Source organism: Calonectris borealis, chromosome 6, assembly GCF_964195595.1.
Source record: "Calonectris borealis chromosome 6, bCalBor7.hap1.2, whole genome shotgun sequence".
Taxonomy (NCBI): domain Eukaryota; kingdom Metazoa; phylum Chordata; class Aves; order Procellariiformes; family Procellariidae; genus Calonectris; species Calonectris borealis.
In genome coordinates, this window is record NC_134317.1 from 33,064,570 (window position 1) to 33,089,709 (window position 25,140).

The window sequence follows — 25,140 nt, forward strand, 5'->3', positions numbered from 1 at the left end:
AAATCCAATGAATTTTGGCATTTTTAAAAAATCATTTTTATACAGAGGCCTCCACAGTGTAAGCTAATTAAAAAAAAAAAAAAAAAAAACAAACAAAACAAAACCAAAAAACCAACCAAACAAAAAAACACCTGCCCCACCCCCCCCAAATCAACAGAAGTTTAATTAGACCACATATCCTCCTCATGAGGAAATCATCCTTCCTCACCTTCAACTTGCTGTACACATTTACAATACATGACTTTGGCCCTGGAAGGGAAATATGACCCTTTGAAAAAGGGAACAGCCTGTAAAAAATCCCATCATTTGACAGAGAAACAAAGGTGAATGCTGAACAGCCTTCAATAATGAGGGAGAGCAGGAGAACTGAACACTCGTTTGATGAACTTACAATCATGATGCATGTTTAACAGACTTATTCAGACTAAGTCATTCACTTAAACTAAGTGAGGCAATTTCCGGGCAACAGTGTTGGGGTTTTTTTTGTGTGTGTTTTTTCATTTGAGGGTGTTTTTTTGTTTGGTGGTTTTTTTTTAAACAGAAGCTAGTGACGTTTTAAACAAGTTGTTTAAAAAGACATGCTAGCCATCCAAAGTTCCACTGCTTTCAGGAAAGGAAAAGACAATCCTGGATTCACAAAGGGAGAAATTACTTCTGCTGTTATTCTAGAAGATAATTGCTTTCCTAAATACTAAAAAAAAATAAAAGGCAGGTTTTTTTCTTTTCTCCTCCTCTCTCTTTTGCTGCTCCAGCTGTGGTATGAAAATGGAAATCCACCAGTCTTCTGGATTTCAGGATTCTTCTTCACTCAAGCGTTTTTAACAGGTGCCCAGCAGAACTATGCCAGAAAATACACCATTCCAATAGACCTACTAGAATTTGACTATGAAGTGCTGGAAGATAAGGAATATGAAATTGCTCCTGAAGATGGTAAGTAAATGCATGTCACAAATATCTGCCTTTGCTGATGTATTCAGAAGCTAACATTAATTTGCAGACTCAGAGTTATGCGATTAAGCTAATGAATTCAGCTGGAAAACATACACACCTGCACTGGTCTCCATGAGATGCACAAGAAGTGAAGAGGCAAAATACTATTTAAATCCTTAAGAACTGCTGAGATAGTCCACCTCCTGGATTAGCATGCAGATATAAAACAACACCAACAGAGGACACTCCTTACCCCAAATCTCCCACAACAGATCAAACTTTCAAGTGATATCTAGCTTGCCTTTTTTTTTTTTTCCTTTATTTCACTCCGTTAGCATATATGTCCGAAGACACATATTTTCCTAAGCCAAGGAAAACCAAACATTTAGTAGAGAAGTTGGGTGTGCTACTTTAACTATCCCTAGAAAAATATCTTATGATGCGATCACAATATGCAATAGGGGACTGCGCTAAGGGGGAAAAAGCCCTACATTTTATCAAACCACTTTATTATATATTACTTACCTTAGGTTCCAGTTGCAGATACGTTTGTTAGCTTGCCCTTCCTCAGAAAAAAGGACAGATTAAACGGAACTGTTCTTAATACTCTTGTTAACAGTTTTCTGAGGATCAGTTTGACTGGAAGTTGTGTAAAAAGAAGGGCTTGGCAGGTTGCCTGGGAGAGCCACATCCAGTCAGTTTCAACTCATTTTCTGTTGGGGCAGGTTTATTTTTTGTTTTAGAAGTTACAGTTTTCGGTCTACAGTGCAAGAAGGTGCAAGTTTGATGAAAAACAAATGTTGCTGTAATTCATTGTTTTCGTCTGGAGAGCTGATGGAATGACAGCTGTCATTCTGTCATGTCATTATGTCATGACATTAGGACAAATTTTTTAAACATTTAAAGATTTTATTTTTTTTTTTATACTTTACTCCTTTAATGAACACTTTAGAGTATAAGCATATGAACCGTATAAGCAAGTGGCAATTTGAAACACAAGCAATGAAACAATGTGAAGACTAACTAGTGAAAGACTGTTTACAGGATCAAATCTCCAAGTTTGAAAACGTTAAAGCTGACAATATGTAGTACATAGAGAAAAATTTCAAATAATGACAACTGTAAAAATAGTGTCCTGTACTTTGGAATAATTTTTAACCTCCATCACTCAAAAAGGCTGGATATGCTATGATATTGCTAGACATTGTCACTTTATAAATCTTTATGGAATTTTAATCATGATAAATTGTAATACAGTATAAGATAGTGTTATACTCAAAGTTATTTGATCATCAACACACAAAATTGACAAAAAGTCCCACACAATCAACTGACAGTTAGCAAAGTATGTTGCACTAGCTGCTGCTCTCAGCTAGAAGACGTTTTCAGTTTTTGCGTAATATGGTATCTTTTCCAACTGATTCAGGGGTCTACGTTCAGGGATTGTTCTTGGATGGAGCACGCTGGAACAGGCAAACTAAGAAGCTAGGAGAATCTCATCCAAAAATCCTCTATGATACAGTACCTGTGGTCAGTATCTTTCGTTTGGTGACATTTTATAGTATTATGTACCAACAAACGCTGTAGAATTAATAGTCTTAAGTTCTAGTCTTGAAGGAAGTAACAGGATAATTCTTTTTTAAAAAAAAAAAATTGAAATGTTTTGTGTTGAAATAGAAATTAAATGTCTGAGAGGAGCTGAGAATCCTCTGCTAATAATGTCAGTGACAGGAAGTTTGGTTTTGCATATTTTGGGAGAGGAAGCAATCTGATAAGAAAAGAGGAAACAAGAAACAGGTTTTCAGGGCTATCTGTTAAAAAGCAAACAAAACAAAAAACCAACAATGTCAAAATACTTTGGCCAAGCCAAGACTGTTTCCCTACTTTGTTTTTTTTTTAACTGAGATGAAAAGCATTATTTTCTTCTTTACTGCAGATATGGCTAAAGCCGTGTAAGAGAGCAGACATTCCACAGCGACCCAGCTACCTGGCCCCAGTGTACAAGACCAGTGAGAGAAGAGGGATCCTGTCAACTACAGGCCATTCCACCAACTTTGTCATCGCAATGACTCTCCCTTCAGACAAACCGCAAGAACACTGGATCAGACGTGGTGTGGCGTTATTATGTCAGCTTAGCTCATAAACCTATCACAATATATAGAGGTAGGTGCATTTTCCAGATCACTTATAAGGGATGTGCGTCAGTCCTGAAATGCCACGTAAAAAGAGAAATCAAAATGAGTTTGTTTACAATGTTGCATTTGTGCGTTTCACGAAACTTGAAACAAAATACTAAAATACAAAAGTGCACAATAAAGCCTTATAAAAGCCAACAAAAATATCTGCTCCTTGAATAATTTTATTTTCTGAAGGCTCCTTATTTATAAGGAACATACATAAAATGAACACAACACTGTTGACAATGAACAAAACAGCATTTGATCATTTCCAGCTTTATAAAATTTTAAAAAATGATTTAGTTATAACAAAAAGACTGATAGCTCAGCAAGTTATCTTTATGGGACCATAATCACACTTTAAACCATAGACTCAATCGTTAATGGGAGGGGAAAGAAAAAAAAAATAAAAAAAAAAAAATCACACTGCATCTAGCAACTACAGTATTTTCTAAGCATAATCACAGCGGATCGAGTGCAATGTGATCTACATCAAAATTCATATGGGATGTCACACAGTGACAGCATTGTAATATACAAGTAACATTTATGCCCTCCAACAAATACAAGTTAAATGAGACTCTGGATTCAAGCAGAATGGAATGTTGAAGCCAAGTAGAAATGTAGTGGAATTCAGATTGTCTGTAACATGACTCAAAAGCGTACATTAGAATCATTTGGAATTCAATACTGGTGGAAACATATAGAAGAAGTCACAGCTGTTACACTGCTCTTCAAAACTTGTAATAAATACTAGAAAATAAAAGGAAACAACCCATATTTAATGAAAAATACAGTACCTACCTTCAAGGACCATGTTTTTCCCTTGTCTGAAGATGGTCTTGGAAGGAAGTTAACTATTTTCCTATAGAGGCAGTGTATTAAGCTATAACCATATTCCAACTAATACAAAAGTAAATATACTACCTGAAATATAGAAATCTTCATTTAAAAAGAATTAAAAGAAATAAACTTTAAAAAATGATTTGACAAAATATCAGTTCAACCACATAATGACCCCCTTAATTCTATCGAGTATAACAGAAAAGGAAAATTAAGGGTCAGTTTAATATGTAAGAAACATAGGCTGTTTAAACTTAATCCTCAGAAGGTATCCAGTGAGTTAAGTCTCTGAAAATCGTACTCAGTGACCTAACATGGGCACTATGAAAAAATGTCACCCAGGATCTTTACACTGCAGAAATTCAGTAATCTGAAGCTAACAACAGTGTGTTTGCTAATTTGGGTCCAACAGTAAACGTGTTTAAAGAAGAAAAAAAGAAAACCTGAGTTCAGAGCATCAAATGGCTGCATGCCTGAACTCCGGGCTTTTGGCTTCTTCACTGAAGAAACTGTGCCCTTCTTTGAAATGGACCCTTAATACTGTTTCTTGATACTGCATTAGGAAGAAATACTGGCAAGAACCAACCGATATCTTTAAAATACATGAGCTGCTCTCAGTAAAAACTAAATTGACCAATGAAGCTTCAAAAAGTAAAGGGCCACAGGAAACACACATTAACTTGAAATGGAATGAAGATACCAACTGGCTCTCATTAAAGGCGTTAGGATCGGTGTTTTTAGCAGCTACACTGGCACCAAGCAGACCGAAACAAAACTTACGGCACGTAGTCAAAATACAGCTTTTACCTGGCATACACATAAAAGAAGACAAACTGTATGTTTTAGAAAAGGCTACTACCATGCTTAGGACTGGTACTACAGAATCAGCTTGCACTCCTCACAAACTCACAATTTTTTTAAGGAGATGGGTACAAGAAGAACTAACTCATGTCTGGCAATATAACCATATCAGCACAATCCGATCTAGGACAGCTGATCCCAGCAAGATAAGGCCCAAATTTTCAGTCTATCCTTCCAAATTACACATACCACGTATCTATCACATCTGCTTTTTAATAATCTAATTTAAATACCCAAATTGTAAAAAAATATCATAGAAATGAACTCCTTTATGCTGGAAGTAGAAATCATCTTACATACGCTCTACGGCCAGAAACGGCTGGTGCTACAATGTCTGATATCAAGGCATTGTAGAAACAGATTTTGATCTGATATTACAGTATTGTAAATAACTACCAGTACTACATACACAGAGCATAATTTAACCTTTGTGCCCAGGTTCAGTAACTAGCATCTTGCACTTTGGATTGTTTTAACATGAAGTGGAGAAAACATCCCAAAATAATTGTTAAAAAAATGGAGAAATTCCCATATGGGTTCTCTGTTAAAAGAGTTTGCACAAATTCACAGCCACAATTCTTCAGTAGTTTATGCTGCAAGTGGCACACAATACATGTTTAGCATCTGTAAAAAAGAACCAGAAATAGCTCAAAAACTCCAACATCAGGGACTTCCCCAAGCTAACACTAATTCTACTGCATTTTGCATTTTCCTACTAATATCAAGGAACAAACATCAAATAAATCTTAGTCAGGAAAACATCGTCAAACTGATCCTCGACAGAACATAGCACTTTGCATATATATTGCAACAGCCTGCCTTCTTACACATGAAGTTTATAATGATGGAGTGCAGCTTAACGCATACTCTAAGAATTTAAACAGTGTTTAGGTTTTGGGTTTCTTTTTTAAAATTTAAACCAGCACAGTGGTTTCCAGTCACGTGCTGTTTAAGATTTAATACTTCAAATCACCACTAAGCAGAAGAATCAGCACAGAATGAATATATATACACACACGCACATCTATATATATATATATGTATGCACGCACATCTATATATATATGTATGTATGCACGCATATCTATATATATATATGCATGCACATCTATATATATCTATATATCTATCTCTGTCTATATATCTATACTATATATAGATATATATGCGCTACTTAAGACTTACGTGGCACTAAAAGCTTACTCAGTTCCTTGCAGAGGTATGAATTTCAGCTGTAACATTTTCTGGGTTCTGTTCAAATGTACTAATGAAATGGTATTTTCCCAAATGAGTAGGTCATTCGCTGTTCTTTTTCTTTCTTAAGCAAGCAGTGCTTCCTATGTAGTACACTGAACTTGGCATTTATTTCTCATATTTAGTATTTCCTAATTGTCGATCACTTCAGTTTAGAAGACGCATTGGGTAATCTCATCCGATTTGAATTAGGAAAGAAGCAGAAGTTAATCTACACAGAAAAGAATATACTGTACTTGTGTAAGTAGTGCAAGCCACTGCTTTTCCTCTGAGCAATGTGCATACAGTGAAACAGTGCAGACTCAAAGCCATACAGTAACATTATTGTAACCACAGTGATTACCAGAATTAGGTCAAAACTGGATGTCAAGCACAATTTTATCTTCATAGAGGGCAATCACCAGCATGATGGCAAATCCAAGAAGGAGGCCTAGATTCTGAAGAATGAACTGCCCCACGGGACAATAACCGTGCTCTTCATTATCTCCATCTCCATGAAGCATTTCTGGAAGCTAAAAGGAAAAACAATTCAGAAAGTCTTTTCACCTCTATTCCATTTATACACGGACAAGTTTACAAGATGATATTGTCAAGAATAAACACTCCAGGATTCAGTTATAAAAACAATACACTAAGACAGGTAAAACTCTACCTAACCACTACATTTGATAAAAACATGGTCACATCATGTATTTACAAAACAAACAAAAAATGCCTTTCCTTTCAACTTTTTTTTCTTAAGCTTTTACTGGATCACACATCTACTTGAACTTTAAGTTCCTCAAGATAAGATAAGGACCAATCCAGCATTCTTCAAGTTCTGCTCTTTTGAGTTCTTTTACTCAATTAAAATTAAGTAATGCTCAAACAAACATAATAAAAAGCTTTGACTATTGCTACAGTAATTACATTGCTATAAATATACCCTTTATAATGGCTTTTTGTTGATTAACTTAGCCATTCATTTGTCATGTTATATGCTTACACATATTCACATACATTTTGCTTTTAAATATGGGAATAATAGCTACAAGTAATTCAAGAGAAATTCTGTGTGAAGCTATAAAAAAATTCTGAAAGTTCTGGATATTCCTTATATTCCTCACCTGTAAAGAAAAGTCAAATAGTACTGACAAAAGCAACAAATAATCGTGGACTTGGAAGATGTAAAAATAAATCTTATGAAGCTTCTTACAAAGCCACCCATCCAGAAATAACTTAAAATGTTTTACAAAGAAGTTAGTTAAAGCAAGCATGAGGTAAACGAAGGAATTCCTTCAAGACACACTTAGGACAGAAAACATAATACAGAACAAAATGGAAACTTCAGGTAGTACACAGCACAAGTCTCTTATTTATTGCTCTTCACTAAATAGGCTAGAATAGTTTTGGTTATTCTGAGTACCTGAATACTGCAAAACAGACAATGACAAAATCTGCTAAAACCCCAAATATATTACCCATCCCATCTTGTATTACTGTATTTCAAAAAGATATGTAAAGCTGACAATTGATTTGACCCACTAAGTATTTAAATATAAAAAATATACGGGTGTGAAAAATGTTTATCACCTATACAGTAGACCAGGCACCTTAACAGCAAGCACTACAGCAGATTACGAAGTACTGTTAAGTCATTAAGAATAAATGACATCTGTTTCAAAACCTAGGAAGAGCACAGTGCTGTCTCCATAACTTCCAAGGTAATGGACCTGAAAAGGGAGAGTATGATGGGTAGAAGTGGAAGCCATAGCTATGGATAATGACAGCTGTCATATATTCCCAAAACTGTGGAACTGAACAGCAAGTAAAAGACCCCTTTAAGATAGGAAAAAAAAGGTTATTTAACAGTACTATGGGGACACTCCCCATCACTGTCTTCAAAATACTTATTTAGTTTTTACTGTCGCCAGGTGTGATCATGCTCCTCTTTCTTGTACTCAGAGCCCGAGTATGCAGGCAGAGCAGGCCAGTGCCACTTTGTTCTCCCTCAGCTGCAGAATCCCTGCGTAGACAGGGTCCTGGAAAGACTCCGAGAGGGAAGGAGGAAGGTGGAAGGAGGCTGTGCACTGCAAGAACTTGTTACTGGCAAAAAACCCTCCTTCCATCTTTGAGATACAGTCCACACGTATATTAGCACTGCAGGAACCTCTTCAGTATTCATGTTTACCTGGTGGCAAATCGCCTTGAAGTACCTCATTTGAACAGGTACTGCCCAACTGCTCTACACAGTACTGCTTCAGCTCTGCCACGATGTCTCTGCAATGGTGCAGCAGCTAAAGGAGGTATAAAGAGAACTTCAGATAGCAGCTTGGCAGGCATGAAGAAGAAATTTTTCAGAGAAGCCACAGATGTTTTTTGAGAGCTGGTGGAACATGTTCTGGATGAAAAAAAAGGCTTCACCTTAGCATTACTATAATGGGCTTTAACACTGCCGGTTATCTACGTTGACAGCATGTCTAAAGATTACTAAACTTTTTGCTTTATTAGCTGTTGATGTGACCAATTTCAGGGACCATATAAAGAGTCTGGTCCTGTCAATAGAAAAAAAATAACACCCTCTTGAAGCTGAAAGCTTATAACTTCAGCCCTAGAGATATAAAGAATGAAAAATATAACAGATGATAAATTTATTTTCCAGTAAGATATGATTCAAGTTGGACTGGGAAGGAATATAGGAAAATTCAATGTACCCATTCAAACCAAACCAGCAGTGTCAGGAAGGAGGATATTATGATTATTCTTCTGATAGTTATCACCAAATGAAATGTCACAAGAATCATGGAAAGCCTGAAGGATTTAGAAAGGCCTGAGTTTATCTTCTACTGAAGAGAAGTATCCTTATCATTAGAAAACACGTAATTAGAAAAACTTCAGTACAATCGGATGCAAAAATACCAAAAGGTCCATTCTCAATGGGATGTTGTAAAGAATGGATAGAGAACCTCTGTCAAGCTAGGGAGTGATCAAAATCTGTTCTTATTAAGTGTCAGGTAACAAGAAAATAAGGTCTTTGAGAGGGAGGCAGATTACGGAAACATCAAGACAAAAAATCCAATGCAGTTTCAAGTGTGTCTTGCCAAGAACCTTTCCTGCTCTTGTTTAGCCAGACCATTGGGCTTTGACTTTGGTTGCTACTACGATGACTGAGGAAAAGGACAAGGAATAAAAGAATGAAAATGCTGCTTTCCTTTATACATGATGTCTTCAGTCAAAATAAGTACAGGAAATAAATATCAGCCACACGACTTATAAGCAAGTGATGTTTCAGTAATTATGGGCTACGTAGAACATCTGAAGTTGCATGAAGGATCACTCTCAACTACACACTCTTATGTAGCAAGCCCTGAAAAGGACTTATTTACCTTATAATAGATTTAATAGAGTATATTTACAAATTAAAGTTCTCCATAACAAAGTGAAGTATCCCATGGTGTGATGGCCAATGCTTGGCTTCCATGAGTCCTAGTCATAAAAAACCTAAAGGCAAGCAGGACTGAATGAGATGAAGGCCACAGGAGTAGCCTCCGCCACTGTGTCCTGTGCTCAAGCCCCCATTTGATGATTACACTAATGGGACTGACATGGGATCTTCAGAACCACAGCTGAGTTTAAGAGAAAGTTCTCAGATGTGGAGGATGCCACCTAGAAGCCAGATGGAAGCCCCACTGGCACCAAGTTTCTTAAGCACCAATGTGGCAGTAGTGCTGAACACAGAACTAACTGCAGAGGTAAATTTGTTAGAGGGCAGAATGGCCAAGACAGCTTCTGCCGATACCAGGAAATTCAGCGGAAACTGAACCCTTGCTTTCAGCGGTCTTCACTAACGCTTCAATGATACCACTGAGGCTGAGAAACCAGACTCAAGAGCCACAAGCTGACCAGGAACTGGCAATCATTGGCCACAGCAGCAAAGGGGAGACGGATCTTCATATTGTCAGCTGCTTCAGTTAGCACCAGGGAAATGATACAATCAGCCCACACTAGAGCGGACATCTGACAGCCTCATAGACAGTGATCTGACAAAGACGTGATGCTGTTTCAGTGATAATTGCTGAAACCCGAAGTCTGTGTCTGTGGCTTAAAGTAACTGACAGATGCCTGCCTGCTTTGACAAGTCAGCCAGTGAGAGTCAAACATCACACATTTCATTCCTGCACCAGTTAACTTTTGAGAAAGCTGCTAAAAAATGTGGTTGGAAAACAGGATAGTCAGCACAAACGTATGCAGGAGAGCAGAACTAGCAGCGTAGGCTAACAGAGCTACCAGATATGGCAACAAAATCTCTGAAGAAATTTGGAAAGTTGAAGAAAATGCATGGTTTAAAATACTTCAGAACAGTAAAATATTCCATTTTACCCACAACTGAAAACTGAAACAGGCTGGTCCTTATTCCAGTAACCTGGAATGGAGATGCTATGAGGTTAAACAAAATCTCTACTGGAACATCACTCAAAGCCAGAACTCCAGTTACATTTCAGTATTTCTCTATAAGCAGTATGTAGCCACACCAGGCGATCCAAGGAGCAATCTACTGATAATAGGTAGATGGCTACTTAGTCTATTTAAGGAGAAAAATAACAGCTTTGAGGAAACTTGCCTCTGCTTTAGATGTCTGTACTAGGAAAGAGCAGTTTGCGAATGAAGCAATTGAAATCCAGGGAGCCACTCCACAAAAAGGTGTCTGAACCCTTGTGAGTTAAAGCTTTAACTAGGTTGGAGTTTCTAGTTTAATTGGTTAATAATTAAATACAATATGAGATCTGTACTTAAAATCCAGGGAAGTGACGCATCTTTTTCTCTGTATATGAAAGCAGAAAGAGCATTACAAAATACCCCAAAAATGAAAACTGCTGTCATCATCACTGGGCTTGGGAAAGACAAGAAGTGAGAAAACTGGCTTATTTAAATGCAGCTCTGAAGCTGCTCAGGAGAGAAATCAGAATTGAATATGGACTGATACCATGTGCACAAGTGCATTACTGCCTGAAGGATCTGGATCTACGGTGTACACACACTAAATATAATGTACTTATAGCTAAGTCCTTGAAGCGGCAGCATTTTTCCACCGGATAATTTTTTAAAAAGCTAATCACCACAAGAGCTATGTATTACCAGCTGCTCATGCTAAGGGTTCAGACTAAGCTTTCCAGAATTAAATATATGAAGATTAAATTTTAGCAAAGAACAATTCTAAATACTGAATTGAACTCCAGCATCTAATGCCCAATCCACAAAACTAGAGAATCATCCTCCTTTTATTAGTGGGAAGTTATTATTTTTGTTAGTTTGTTAGTGGGAAGTGAGAGTGTCTTTCCCAGCCCACCTGCAGTTTTTGTATTTTAACAGGAGTCACTGGCAGACTTCGGTAGCAGAAACCCGAACAGGCAAGCATCTATAAAACTTCACTACATCTCTCAAAGCATCTGCAACATTTTAAAAAGTCGTAGAACAGAAACAGGCATCTACTGTCTACAGATATTTTATGTGTTATAACAAAAAATTTCTGTCGTAGGTGCCATTTCAAGTCCTAGGTTTTATGCATGGAATGCAAAAATGAACAGAATCATAACAATCTTACCATGTCAACCAATGCCACGTAGAGGAACATGCCTGCAGTGATTGCAAAGATCCACAAGGTGATGTTATTAGCATACTGTCCCACCGCTGTGCCTATCAGCATCCCTATGTAAGCCATCATGGCAGACAGGAGGTTGTACACAATAGCTTGCTTCACTGTCATACCTGCTTTAAGAAGCACAGCAAAGTCACCTAAAATGGAGACAGAACACAGGGGTTTAGTATCAGTGCTTCTCAGGTGAGCAAGTAGATACATTAGCCTACATTTACTATCTCACCAATCCAAGGCATTGCCAAAGTAAAAATGCTGCTACAGAGGCTCAAAGGAAGACTGGGCAACAGGATATGACAACTCTTACAAGAAATGTATTTATGTGCAGCAATCCCTTGACTAAAATATGATTCAAAGGTGCCTATTCATCACGCTGATTGTCAGAAAGGTAATAGTGATTAATGGTTAAAGGTAAATGGAGGAGTCTAGATCTGGTCCTCCCACAAAGCATACATCTGTGCATGCAGCCTTGTCTTTACTTCACAGAAGTTCTTCATGGAACATAAAAACAGAGGCTTAGTTTTGATCAATACCTGTGAAAATTCCTCTTAGCTATCTACACCTCATTCTGCAAATTCAAGAGGAGGATAACAAGGCATTAGTCTCCACAGAAGGTGACAATGAATTTGAGAAACAGCACTAGGAAAAGGAAGAGTTACATTCGGGAAGAATGACTTCACATCCATGCTGAATCAGTTCGCTGGTTTAAGACATGCCAGGTTAACCTGTTTTATTTTAATTCAGAACAGCTCTGCTAAAATTGCTGATAGAGGTAGATGTTCTATAAAGATCTAAATTTTCATCTTGTAATCAGCTCTGATAGTTTTACTCCCTTCAAACGGAACTCTTGTGAATATGAGGAGTGAAAGATGATACACAGTCATGAGGGTAATTAATATAATATTCTCATGTCAGATATGCTAGAAATTAATTGCTCAATCTAGAATCGAAACCTAGAATCAACATAAAAAATATGTACAGTGAACTACTCACTTCTTATACAAGGTTAATTTAATCATGTTAACCTAGCAAGTTATAAGCACACCAGTATATATTGCACTCCTTTATATACTGCAGCAGCTTCACTTAACTAATGATTGTATAGCACCATTGTCAAACCATGAACATCTGCTCTATTATTTCCCATCTGTGCCCGTTACTTACCTTATACTTAGTATCTGCCTATATAAAATGCTTTCACTCATCACCTCTAAGGGTTTTTGAAGTACTTGTTTTTTCATCATTCAGAGCTAGCAGCTCATCAAGTAAACAAGCTGTGAGTACGTACACAGTTTAATCTAGCACAATTTCATGTTACTGGCAAAAAAGACTCCTCCTCCTCTCTCTAGCTGCTCTTTTGTAAGTCTCAGGTGCACTAAATTTTCATGCGATGTGCCTTGCGGCTCACAGGAAAACAACAGGTTTCATCATGGTTAGCTAATCCCAAGAAGAAATACTTCAATTAGGGGGAAGAATCAATGGCACCGGCAACAATGCCTACAGGCTTTACCCTAAACAGTCATCCACACCTACTGGACTCAGCACAATTGGTACAAAGCATCTTCTGAAGATCTCCACAAAGAATTTTACTTACATAAACTTATGTTTACTTATGTAACTTAACTTTGTGTAAGACAATGCCGCACAGAGTAGTGTGAAACTCTCTCTATAAAATGCAGAGGTATAACATCAAAATGTAAACTGTACGCTCCTAAGAACATTTTTAAAACATGTCCAAAAAGCTTACAGAACTGCTGTAACTAGATACCTGCCAAAATAATCCTGTATTAATATTCTCATTATGTACTCTGAAGCAACATTGCTCCATTACTCTCTGAAGTTCTGGTCACCCTTGCAGCATCTGCATTGCGTTATGCTTATCAGGATGAGTATCACAACAGCTTTTAGATAGATATTTTGTACACATAAAGAGACTGAACACATTGAGTTTATATAATGTTACCTAATTCATGGGGAAGCTCATGACAAAACACTGCTATAGATGTACTAATTCCTCCTGTCAGTCCAGCACTAAAAGCTGCTCCTAGGAAAAAAGAAAAAAAAGATTCAAATGATATTTTACTATTTTCAACCCAGAAAATGTAATCAACAGATTTTCCAGAGATGACACTCTTCTGTTAGAATGCACGCTCTAATATTTTTTCATTATGACTGTGTCCTGTCTGTATATAAGCTGAAAATACTGGAAGTATCCTGGATGTGCATTACCACTGCATACTTTATTACTCTCTTTATCTGAAAGACAAATCCTGGGAGAGGAGACCACAACTGAGCAAAACTGAGCTGTAAAGGTAACAAGCTAATAAATAGCACCACTTTTACATTTTCAGGAACTCAAGTGCATCAGGACAGTTAAGAATGCACATGAGCAACAGTCTAGCTCTCTCCTTTCCAGGTTGGAAATCCAAACTAGTATTTAACCCATAACCTCTCTAATTCTTTTATGCTTATTTGTAGAGCATATATCAGCAACATTAGTAAGCCAGACCTGGAAAAAAATGAGAAAAACATTGGCATAAACCTCTTTCAGTAACTTTTGTGTAAGCTAATTTAATTCAATCAACTTTAAGTGCATACCTTAAATAATTCTGAGATGAGAAAACTGGTATTAAATTTCTGTGCCATAACAGAGAAAGGCACAAGAAGAGCCTGCAGTGAGCAGTCCAAACAGGCAAAATAAAGTAGAAAGAGAAGACATGATCTGAAGACAGAGAGGAAATTTAACTTTCCTCTGGATTCCTCATAACTTGATGTATTAAAAAGATGAACATGCTTTTCTAAAATCTACATTTTACCAAAGAATCAGCTGTTTGGGCTTGACACAGGAATATTTAGAAATGGAGTTTCAATACAGTGAAGCTCTCAACAGATGGCGTAGTGACCCTTTTTGGCCTTAGAAGCCACTTCTAAATGCCTTGCCTGTTTAACGTGAAAATAAGCAAAAAGTTTTTTTTTATGGCGTTTAGTTTCTTTAGAAATTGTTTGGAGAAAGTGGAGAAACTGTAGTAGATTCCATTGTTAACTGCAGACTGCAGTTAATAAGCAGCTTATCCCCCATCCTTCAGAATGGGTATGTTCCTTCTGCTAGTAGTTCAGAACCCTGTGCACTCTTAGTAGCTACCTTAGTAAAAAATTAAAAGTGCGCACTTCAGTACTCTCACCATCATCTTGACTTGTATGACATATATTCAAATGAATGTGTTTTACAGTTCAAATCACATTTAGAGGTTTATGTGAATCAAAGTTGATTTAATAAATCTAATAAAATCTGTTTGGTACTTCAATTTCTTCTACATTTGGCCAGAAATAAATCTATACTGACCATAAGCCAAAACAATACTTTGCTGAAACAAAAATTAAATTATCCTTAGTAGTACTTTTTTTTAATTATTATTTCAGTAACCTGACTCATAGTACATTTATTATTTACAAGTACAGTATAATTCTATGTATTAATAATAATAGAAATATTATTATTATTATTATTATAAATAAACATCATTATAAATAAGACTGATAGGAACTTACTTATTATGCAAAGGCAAATACTAAGACCCAAACAACAAATGTGCATTATATGCGCTCCATAATTCATACAGAGATTTGCCTGCACCTATCTTTATTTGGCACAGATTGCTACTGCTACTATCAACACAGCAATCTTGGTGGAAAAAGTCACAGAGTATTAACAAAGGGAAGACTATGACAACTCATGGCCTTTTAATTTCTGCTCTGAAGGAGATTAAACAATGCCTCTAACCACAGGAGCTAACTGGAAGCCTTACCTGTGATCACTGATAAGTAAAATATTACCAAAGTTACTAAAAGTAAGACGAAACTGTTGAGAAATACTCAGTGCTTTTGCTTACCGATTGCTAAGCCATCACTAAAGTTGTGAATGCCATCTCCCATAATTACCATCCAAGCAATATTAGCTATCCCAGTATCTTTCAGGTCTTTTCCAGAATGACAGTGGCCATGGGAATGATGGGAATGTTTGTGATGCCAGTGGTGACCGTGTTTTCTAGCTATCATTTTATCTTCGCCATGGCTGTCATACTCTGAATCATGAAGATCATGCTCTTGAGCAGCGTGTGAGACATCATTGTGAGAATGGTGCATATTGTTGTCCTCTTCTACAGACAAGAAGTTTTTGGGAGGGGATTCCAGCTGGCCATCTAAATCAGTGAGTTCAGTTTCATTGAGTCGATCTTCAGATAAAACTGAGTCGTCTGCTCCTACATTGAAGCCAGTTGGGAGAGACACTGCGTTAGTTCTTACTTAAAATATCACCAGCAACTACTGCAGCATTGAGCTAAGAATTTAACTGCTTTGCGAAAGCAAAAGAAGTATTTTAACACATACCAATCTACTAACTTTGTTGTCAACATTCAGCCAAAAAAAATGTATTTCTCACTGCCCCATTTTTTCTTTTATTTGCATGTACAGCATATAGAAGTCTTCACTACAAGGCAACAGCACTGTATCCATAGCACACAAAGTCAGTTTTAGCCCAACCTAGGCTTGTGTCTGTAATTTTGCTACTGATGAAGTTTGTGGTTCAACACTGGAAAAAGAAAGTTGCCAGAATGATAATAATGTCTCATATGCTGTAGATGGAATCTACAGGAAACCTTAACTGGCTGCTCTCTATGCATGCCCATACAGGTCACAGCTTAGCCTTCACTGAAGCATACCAGGATCTGCCACTGATACAACAGATCTTTAAATAGTTTCTGTATTGCATGCATCTTTGTTAGACACTTGTGTCATACAGTGAGCTCCTTCAATGTAGCTTATTACCCTGCTAGCAATCAAAGCCATTTTTACAAAGAAATACAAAGTGAAAACAATGCAGAAGGCATACATGCATGAATTTTAAGTCTACTAATATTTCTGAAGTATTAATAAATGAATGAAACTGGCAATCTATGCTCCAGGAAACAAAACCGTTGTGGGAAAAAAGCAGTTCTGGATGATGAAGTTATTAGCTCACAATAATTCAGCAAAAATATTTCAGAGTCAAAAATAAGCAAACAGTAAGCGGAATTAAAAAAGCAGGCCCAGAGTACCCAAGCAGCAGACAAAGAGTTCTAGATAAACAGGCTCTTAAACATCATTTGGAGGCTGTTTAAAAAGAAATGGAATGGCCATTCAGGTCAGTGGTCGTGGCACTGCAGTTCAAAATTCAAATCCAGCATAGGCCTCCAGTGCCTGTAGTACGAATGATTTACTGACCAGAAGAGTGCACTTCCAGTGGCACAGTGTTATAAAACCAGTACGTGCTCCATGTTATTAGAAGCAAAATTCCTCTGATCGCCCGTTAAAAGAAAATGAAGACATTTCAAATATATGTACCACCATCCTCACAGCTGAAAGTCTTTCTATGTTATTTGTCAATGTCCCAAATTCCATTTTAAGCTGTTTGAGCGGAGATGGCTACAGTCCTAACCCTCCCTTCTACAAACTATTCAAATTAACAAAATTGCATTTGTATAAATATAGCCTATGGATCCTTCATCAACAAATTAATTCAGCAGCCATGCAGGCAATGGAAAGGGAAGCTTATGAAGCAAAGCCCTTCCCCTTCCCTCACCCCTTCAAGACGGGCGATACGGCATTCCTTCTGGGTACATGCTGCATGAGCATTCAGACTGTCATGAAGGAACAGTATGTGAAAGTTGTTTTGGATACTTGAGGAATATTCGGGACACTTGTGGTATTTATGAAAAGAAATTAATTTTGTTTAGCCTTCTCAGCCAAACTATATAATTGGTCAGAGGCTGGAATCTTCAAAGTGTAACAGATATCCCCTTTCAGGTTGTGTGTGTTCATTTTTGATCTAATTTTTGCCAAGGCTGAGCTCGTCAGGCACAGCTTAACCAAAAAACACCCCCAAACTAAACAAGTTTAAAAAACCCCCAAAGAACCACAGCCACCCAAAACCTGACTGCTTCTGAAGTCTGAGAACCATTTGTACAGCATATTAGGAAGTGTTCAGAGTGCTCTCAGATCTAAGGAAAACAAAATAAAAAAAGATTTAATAGGGAAAGCCTATTAAGTCTTATTAACAATGATTTGCATAATAGCAGCAAAACTGTACAAGAGGTTACATGCTACATGCCATTACTTTGAATCTCGTAATCAGAGAAAATTCTGAAAATAAATGCCTACCTGCAAGGGGTTTGAGCTGAAGCCAGTCAGCATCTGGTCTATTATTTAACTTGTGATCGGAAAGTTTCCTTCCAATTGGCGATTCTTCAGTCTGTTTTTTCTTGCACCATTTCTGCTTACTCTGCAACAGGAAACAGATAACGTCTGGTTTGTAAAAGGACATCGATGGAAATAAAAGAAACTGAAATGTTGTCAAAAAATCTCTTCAAAATAGACTAAATTACTCTCTCTTAATATGCCTAACAGAAGTATGTGACTACAGCATATTAATCTTTGTAAGGCTCAGCAACGATACCCATGCCAGTGGAAATTCTTACCTCGGAATCTCACAAACACGCACACACACACAGACAATACATCACTTGAATAACAGAGTACATTATGACAAGGATTGCTCTGGCAGCCCAGAAACACGTGTCTAGAGTTAGTATACTTGCTTATTTTGTTCAAGAAAGCACGCATGCAGCAAGAACAGCTCCTCTGCTTTGTTCAACTTTTATACTCCTGTAACTTCCTTGTATTTGCCTTCAGAGAAAAGCTTGCTACTTTCCTGTCTGCAGCCCATACAACAGAGATCATAGATTTGCCAAAGCAGCCTAGGGGATTTAATTATTTAATTAATCTCAAAGAAGACACGCTCAATGTGACAGCTTTTATCTCTTTATCAGAAGATCTAAGAAATGCCTCCTCCAACATAGAACATCTTTTGCTGCCTGTCCAGCTGAGGCAGCAAGTCTGACATGAAACAGAGAACTTCAAATTTTTTCGCACTCATTTTGGGAGAAGCAGTTACAGTTTCACCAAAATGATTTTCTCCTCAAAATCGAATGATGGAGACAAAAGTTATAAGTGTATTTATAATGACGGTTGAAAGAATATGGCTCTTTGGTGGCTTGAACTGCTACCCACTGTCACACTCCCCCTGAGGTACTCGCTCTCCTGTTATACCACGATCATGAATACAGCATGCTCCCAGCCCTAAAAATCCAATCGTTTTCAGAGAAACAAGTTAAAATTTGATTGGCACTTTATAGAAAACAGGAGGTCTGCAAATTTTGGCATTTTCTCATGTGGAAAAACTGAATACCCCTGTTACACTGGCATCATTGGCTAACAGTGTACAGTTACATTTCTCGTAAATTGTCTGACAATTGTCTGGCTCTATTACCAGTTCTTTCTTACATACTGCATTTCATATTTCTGCAAAAAGATCATGGCACTTTAGAGAAAGCTGTAATCTCTTCTACTTAGATCTACCTCCAAATATATCTGGCCAAAAAGCTGCAACCTCCCCCATCAGATTTCCACTTTGTCTTCCCAAATTACCTTGCTAAGAAAAGCAACCTCTGTTAGAAAAGGGTTCCCTCACATAAAATCAAACAGAATGCAGATCAGCAGCACTTGTTATGTTCACAGAATAATGGATCGTCACACAGACAACTCCTCAACACTCAGAGTTCAGGTAACATATTTTAAAATTGCATGCAATTTTAGTGCGTACCTTTTGTTTATTGTAATGCTTGTACATTCTTATACAATGTTCAATGATGAACAAAACATAAATGCCTCCAAGTGCCACAAGACCTTTAAGCACTGGATCATTTTCTTCTAGAAAGCCTTCCGTCCGTACTCCATGTCCGTGGGCATGTCGATGAGAGCGCTTGTGTTCATGAACATGACCTTGGCCATGGTGGTGACTGTGGTTGTGGCCTCCATGTGACTATTAGGAGAGAAAATAATAACACAGCATGACCTGGTGCAATCAGGAGACTGAAACGGCTCTGAGCTCAGATGACAAAATATGTAACCTTGCAGAAAAGTAGCATAAAAAGACTTTAAAAGTTGTGTTGTGGGTTGTTTTTTGTTTGTTTTTGTTTGCTGTTTTTTTTTTTAAATACAAACACATTTTACTATAGAAATTTTTCATTAGACTATTCATTACCCTAATCAATAAAAAATATTTCTCTGGGAAATTTTTAGCGGGGAGGGGGAAATAATCTAGCTTCAGCTTTTTTCTGTCACATTGCTAAAGATAATGAGACTAACACTCAGAAATGTCACAAGCAATTATCATTCCTACACTGCCATTAGCAACCAAACTTCATGATTTTTTTCTATTACAGTCAATTACAGCCTTAATTCTGATCTGAAATACAAGCTTTCAAAAAAAATACATGACCGAAAATTTGTATTAAAATTTACACAAAGAAAACATGTAAACATTAGTCTTTTTGCTAAAAGAATTAAGGGGGGTAAAATTTTAGAAAACATTTCCCCTTCTAAGAATTACAGTGTACCATCACAAATTAAAAACTGCTTACCTTCCCAGGAACTTGGACAGCTTCTTGATTCAGTAAGTTAGAGGCTACTTTCTCCCCAAAAGCTAGTAACCAGCAAGGTTAATCCCCCTGAAATACTTTTAGGTGGTACTGATAGACAAGTATCAGTAGACAAGAGACAGTAATACTGCTAAATTTAAAATACACTTGTTGATCTCATTAGATGTTTTAAAATATGTGACAGAAGTTAAACTATGAACATACAACTACTTTTCTCTTTTCCTTTTTTTTTTGCCTTTTAAGAAACACACATTTCCTTTCTTTTTGTTAACAGAAAGTCTCAAACACTGTTTCAGGATGTCCCTCATAGATAAGTCAATCTACATCCACATCAGTGAATATTTATTTGTTGATACTTGTCAAATAATTCTTTGAAAATTCTATATACAGTTACAATTAAGAATAAAAGGTAAGGAAACAACACTTACATGTGGCAACAGATGGAGTAGTGCATCTCCACTCATTGTTCCCACAGCCAGAGCTACCAAGAAAGTTAGAAGAAATTTGAAGCACCATTGGTTAATGATGGGAATCAAGATCACACCTAGCAAGGAAAGCAGGCTAATGACGGTGATAGAGATGATACCACAAAACCAGGCTGTGGGAAGAAATGAATACAGAAAGGTTATCAGAACAACACTTGTAAAACTTTTCAGACTGATTCATGACTTTCAACTCTCTCTTAAGAAGATTACTTTCCTTTAACCTAAATCGTGTGATTCACAATTCGTTCAAAAGGTGCTGCAAAACACAAAGGCAGTACTGAAGTCCACAGCAAAAAATACACAGGCTTATTCATAGTACAGTACAATACAGTGAAAGACATCAGAAGACAATCAGCTAAAAAGAGCCCAGCAATTCTTCCTGATTGTAAATTCCGGGCTTAGCTCTATGGCCCTTAATGAAATACAAAAAGCAAAAGATTTCCTGTTGGAACAAACACATCTCTGCTACTTAACTTACTAGGGCTCTACGAGCACTAATTCATATTTAACATTTAACACATTCTGATGCAAAATTTAACTGGAATCAATATTTCTCCTCCTTTGTTAGGAGTAACATGTTCAGTTAGGCACCATTCTCTTCACCTGGTGCTTTGAAACATACATTTTTATTTATGAGAAATAAGTAAGACTCAACCTTTGACAGAGGAACTTTAAAATCAAATGCTCTAATAAGAGTTTGAAGAGCTGAAAGCAACTTGCTACCAACAAAAAGCAGTATTTATTTTTTCTGAGAACCTCTACTGTTGTCATCAGAAGAAAAAGTGATAATGGGATATGGTACACTCAACATAATCCTGTTGATTAGGGAAAACGTGCAAATTTCTATATGATATGGAAAAGGAGGAATTACACAAGGAACAGATCCTATAAGCAAAGAAGCACGGCTCTTGCAGTCAGCATCTCACCCTAATAAAATATTTTTTCTTCTACTTTTTCAAGTCGTCAGTAAGGCTAACCCAAACTGTTGGGTTTTTTGTTTCCTCCCTCTCTGCTTCTCTATCACTTGTCTTGTTTCTTCCCGTCAGAGAAACTTCAAAGAACAGTAAATACAAACTTTTTAATTCCAACAATAGAGTTCAAAAGGTTCACAGTCCCAAAGACAGGAATAGTTGATGCTCCTATTTGACAAACATTAACTGTTTGGCCTGAGATCTTTCATGAACATGATTTCCTCAATCTGAACTTTTTTTTTCTTTATTTAAGTTTTAGCCTAAATGCTTCAGGTTTTTCCAGGTTTTTTCCTGGCTTCATTCTTAATAAAAATGTCTACACAGTTTGCCAACTTTAATGAAAGTTAACAACTCCTGATATAAAATCATTAGCATCTCCATACTTTGGTGCATGATCCGACTTTCCTTACAATTATGAAGGTCCACTCATTTTTGATCAAGTGGGGGAAAACATCCTGGGAAATGGGAGGGATGGGGAGAGAGGAGAAATAAAGAGAGGAGAAATAAATATGTTGTAGCTGCTCAATGAATTTTATAATGTAGCAGACAAATGTCCCAAGAATGTACCAAAAATGCTATAGGTCAGATTTGGCAAGATTTTGCCACTAGAATTGTGGCTAATGCAGGCCTGGTCTCGTACAACACCAAAACTTACAACATCTCTGGTTTAAATTTTAGTTTGGGACATTCATTCTTACGAAGTCTGTAGCTGTCATTCCACAACAGTCCAGAAAAGGAAATAATCCAATTCAAACGCAAAGGGTACAAGAGCACATCCACCAGGAGAAACTGATTGGAAAAAGCTTTAGGAAGTATGCAGCGACGCTGAAATGCACATTGATACCGAGAGGAAAACAGAGCTGGTGAAAAGGCAAAGGTTGCCATCAGATCAGGAACTAGAAAACAGAAGTTGGAAAATGGGAATACAAAAGTAGGTCTAGAGTGGAAGCAGGACCCTGCCGACCAAAATACTGCCACTATGCAGCCTTGATTCATCCCCAGAGCACTTCGATCATGAACTCTGGATTAACAGGCTCTGCTGAAAGAAACAGCATACATGGACTTGTAATGCAATACACACATGCACAAGTAGCCCAAATAAAAATTACACGGACATTTGGCAGGACAATGGATCTCCGATCTGGACACGGATGTTATGCCAGGTTAAATGACCAACAGCCTTACATGGAGAAAAATGGAAAGGAGATTATGCAAACTGTCTTAAGTTTCATACGTCATAGCAGATATTTGGCAAACGCATCTCTGAAGGGCTTACATACTCTTATGAATGATACAGTATCTAAAGAAGGCACCATGATTAAGATGAGGCACATGAGAATCAGAATACGGAATCTGTGCATCTCTCAGATCTTGGTCGTCAGCTTCTGTTTCTGTTTAAACTCTCAAAAAGTGGTATGGAACCAAAATTATCAGCAAAAGGTTGCTGTCAAGTCAAAGATAAAAAATATATTATATACAAAAGCTGTGCATGACCCCACAGTTACACATATGTAACTATTATATAGTTACTATAAAAAGGACTATTGACAAAATTCTGACACAAAATTTTATTGCAGGATTTCATTCCACTGTAGTGTTCAAAACACTACAATACTATGGAAGAGGAACTAATATGCAATATTATGAACACCGCAAGAGCTCTTAAGTTATAGCAGATCTCGGTGTATAACACTCCTAGGAATACTGTCTAAAGCTTGGGTCAATGAGGTGAAGTTGTTATGCACTGGCTTATACAATATTTCTGCGGAAAAAAACCAAGAGGGAGGTGACTGACAATTTCTTTAGTAAGGGACCTCTGTTCAAACAGTGGGTAGCAAACAAAAGACAGCTGCTCGCAGCGGATTTGGACAGCTATCTGTAAATTAAAACAGACTAAAAGGGTAGAAAGGTAGACTCTTTGGAAGGCTGAGAACAGTTAGCTACCTGCAAGCTTTGAAAGCAAGCAAGCTAACAGAAAGGCTCCACTGAAGCAAAGCCTTCCTGGGTTCAGGGAATTGTAAGGTCCAGGGAACACTGGCATCTGCACAGGCAGATTTACAAGATATATCTGATCTGAAATACTTTTAATCAACAGCTCTAACTGGTCTCCATCTTTAAAAAAATTGCTCACTGTTTACTTGTATCAATTCTATTAGCTTGATCATAGTACCTTTCCTTTTAAGTTGTTGTTTACCAGCCCTCAATGATACCAACGCCGCCTCTTCCAATAGGTACATTGTGAAAGCTCAGTTGTATGTATAAGCCCTTGAAAATCCTCTCTCAAAAGATGTTACAAAACTATCTGTAAATTACAGGAAGAAAACCCAACATGGCTTCACAAGTTTTTGGTCATCAGTTAATTAAATGACTTTGCTTTAGAAAACTGCACTATCATAACTAATGGAAACCTTACAGGTTCGTATCAATGAATAGAAGCAGCACTGGTCTATTAAGTTTTTTTGAAAGCTTCAATTAAAACTAAAGAAAACCACGGAAAGTTTTAAAACTTTGAAAATGTCTGCATCCTCCTAACTTTGGCAAGTATTGCGATCTAAAAATGTTTACATTAGCTCGGGTAAGCACACATTTTCATTTTAGTAGAATCCTCCAACCTGCAGGTTAAGTTACTCTATGACTGACGTTTGTCCTACACCTCCCACAATCCCCACATACCAGTTAAGATATGTTATTCTGTGATTCACTTCCTTACTTAATAAGGGAAAATGATTCTTACATCAACTGAAGTCTCACTGTAGTTAATACAACAGTATGCAGGAAATTGTTATGAAGAATGATTTATCATTACCTAATCAAGTTGACCTGTTTTAGAGGTTTGTTTTCAGACCCAAATCATAAGTTAAGACCCAATTTTTTACAATTAACTGGCAAATGTGTTATTTATACTCAAGATATCAGATGCCATAAAACATGTTAAATGTTCACAATAAGCTTCACTAATTTTGCAAATTAAGTCTCTTAAAATGTTAAAGATCTTCAAGCTGAGCTATTCATCAACTCCCTTACTCATTACAGAGAAAGAAAATGCATTCTTTTAAAAAGAAGCACTCATCTGTAGAAACTTTCTAATTAAACTGGTTCAAAGCATGTGAAACATGACAGTTTTGTACATGGTTTCAACATTTTAATTGGCAGAAAATGCTTAGAGCTACTCTGCAAATCCTCTTGGTAATAAGGCAGGGGTCAACTCTTACTCCAATGAGACTGAGACTGCCCCACAAAACAATTTGCTGCCACATAAAACACACAGTGTATTCCATTTACAGCAATCGTTGAACAGTTAACAAGATAGTAGCTGTGTCACTATAGGAGATTTATGTATAACAGGTTAATTATCTTAATGACTCCAGCGTTGTTAAGAAAGATTACCAGCAATGCATTGCTTCCAACAGTTATTAACATCTATGAGAATGTAGTTACTTCAAGCTTTATTTC

At 37.0% G+C, this 25,140-nt stretch overlaps 2 protein-coding genes across 4 annotated transcripts in view; one reads left to right on the forward strand and one right to left on the reverse strand.

Annotated features, from left to right (window-relative positions):
• Positions 1-3,500, forward strand: part of DNAH7 (dynein axonemal heavy chain 7) — a 123,086-nt gene extending 119,586 nt beyond the window's left edge. The window contains exons 62-64 of the mRNA XM_075153630.1: positions 753-930; positions 2,357-2,460; positions 2,867-3,500. Of these exons, the coding sequence (XP_075009731.1) occupies positions 753-930; positions 2,357-2,460; positions 2,867-3,073 (489 nt within the window). The 3' untranslated portion in view covers positions 3,074-3,500. The remainder of the gene's footprint in view (positions 1-752; positions 931-2,356; positions 2,461-2,866) is intronic.
• Positions 3,501-5,363: 1,863 nt separating this feature from the next.
• The window catches only part of SLC39A10 (solute carrier family 39 member 10), a 41,362-nt gene continuing 21,585 nt past the window's right edge, over positions 5,364-25,140 (reverse strand). For 2 of the 3 annotated variants that reach the window (XM_075153627.1, XM_075153625.1), the window contains exons 4-10: positions 20,660-20,829; positions 19,394-19,612; positions 17,893-18,013; positions 15,588-15,956; positions 13,661-13,741; positions 11,647-11,837; positions 6,101-6,577 (exon numbers count right to left, since the gene is read on the reverse strand). In XM_075153627.1, the coding sequence (XP_075009728.1) occupies positions 6,419-6,577; positions 11,647-11,837; positions 13,661-13,741; positions 15,588-15,956; positions 17,893-18,013; positions 19,394-19,612; positions 20,660-20,829 (1,310 nt within the window). In that variant the 3' untranslated portion in view covers positions 6,101-6,418. Of the gene's footprint in view, positions 5,436-6,100; positions 6,578-11,646; positions 11,838-13,660; positions 13,742-15,587; positions 15,957-17,892; positions 18,014-19,393; positions 19,613-20,659; positions 20,830-25,140 lie in introns of those variants that run through there. The other variant, XM_075153626.1, reaches the window with a different exon arrangement.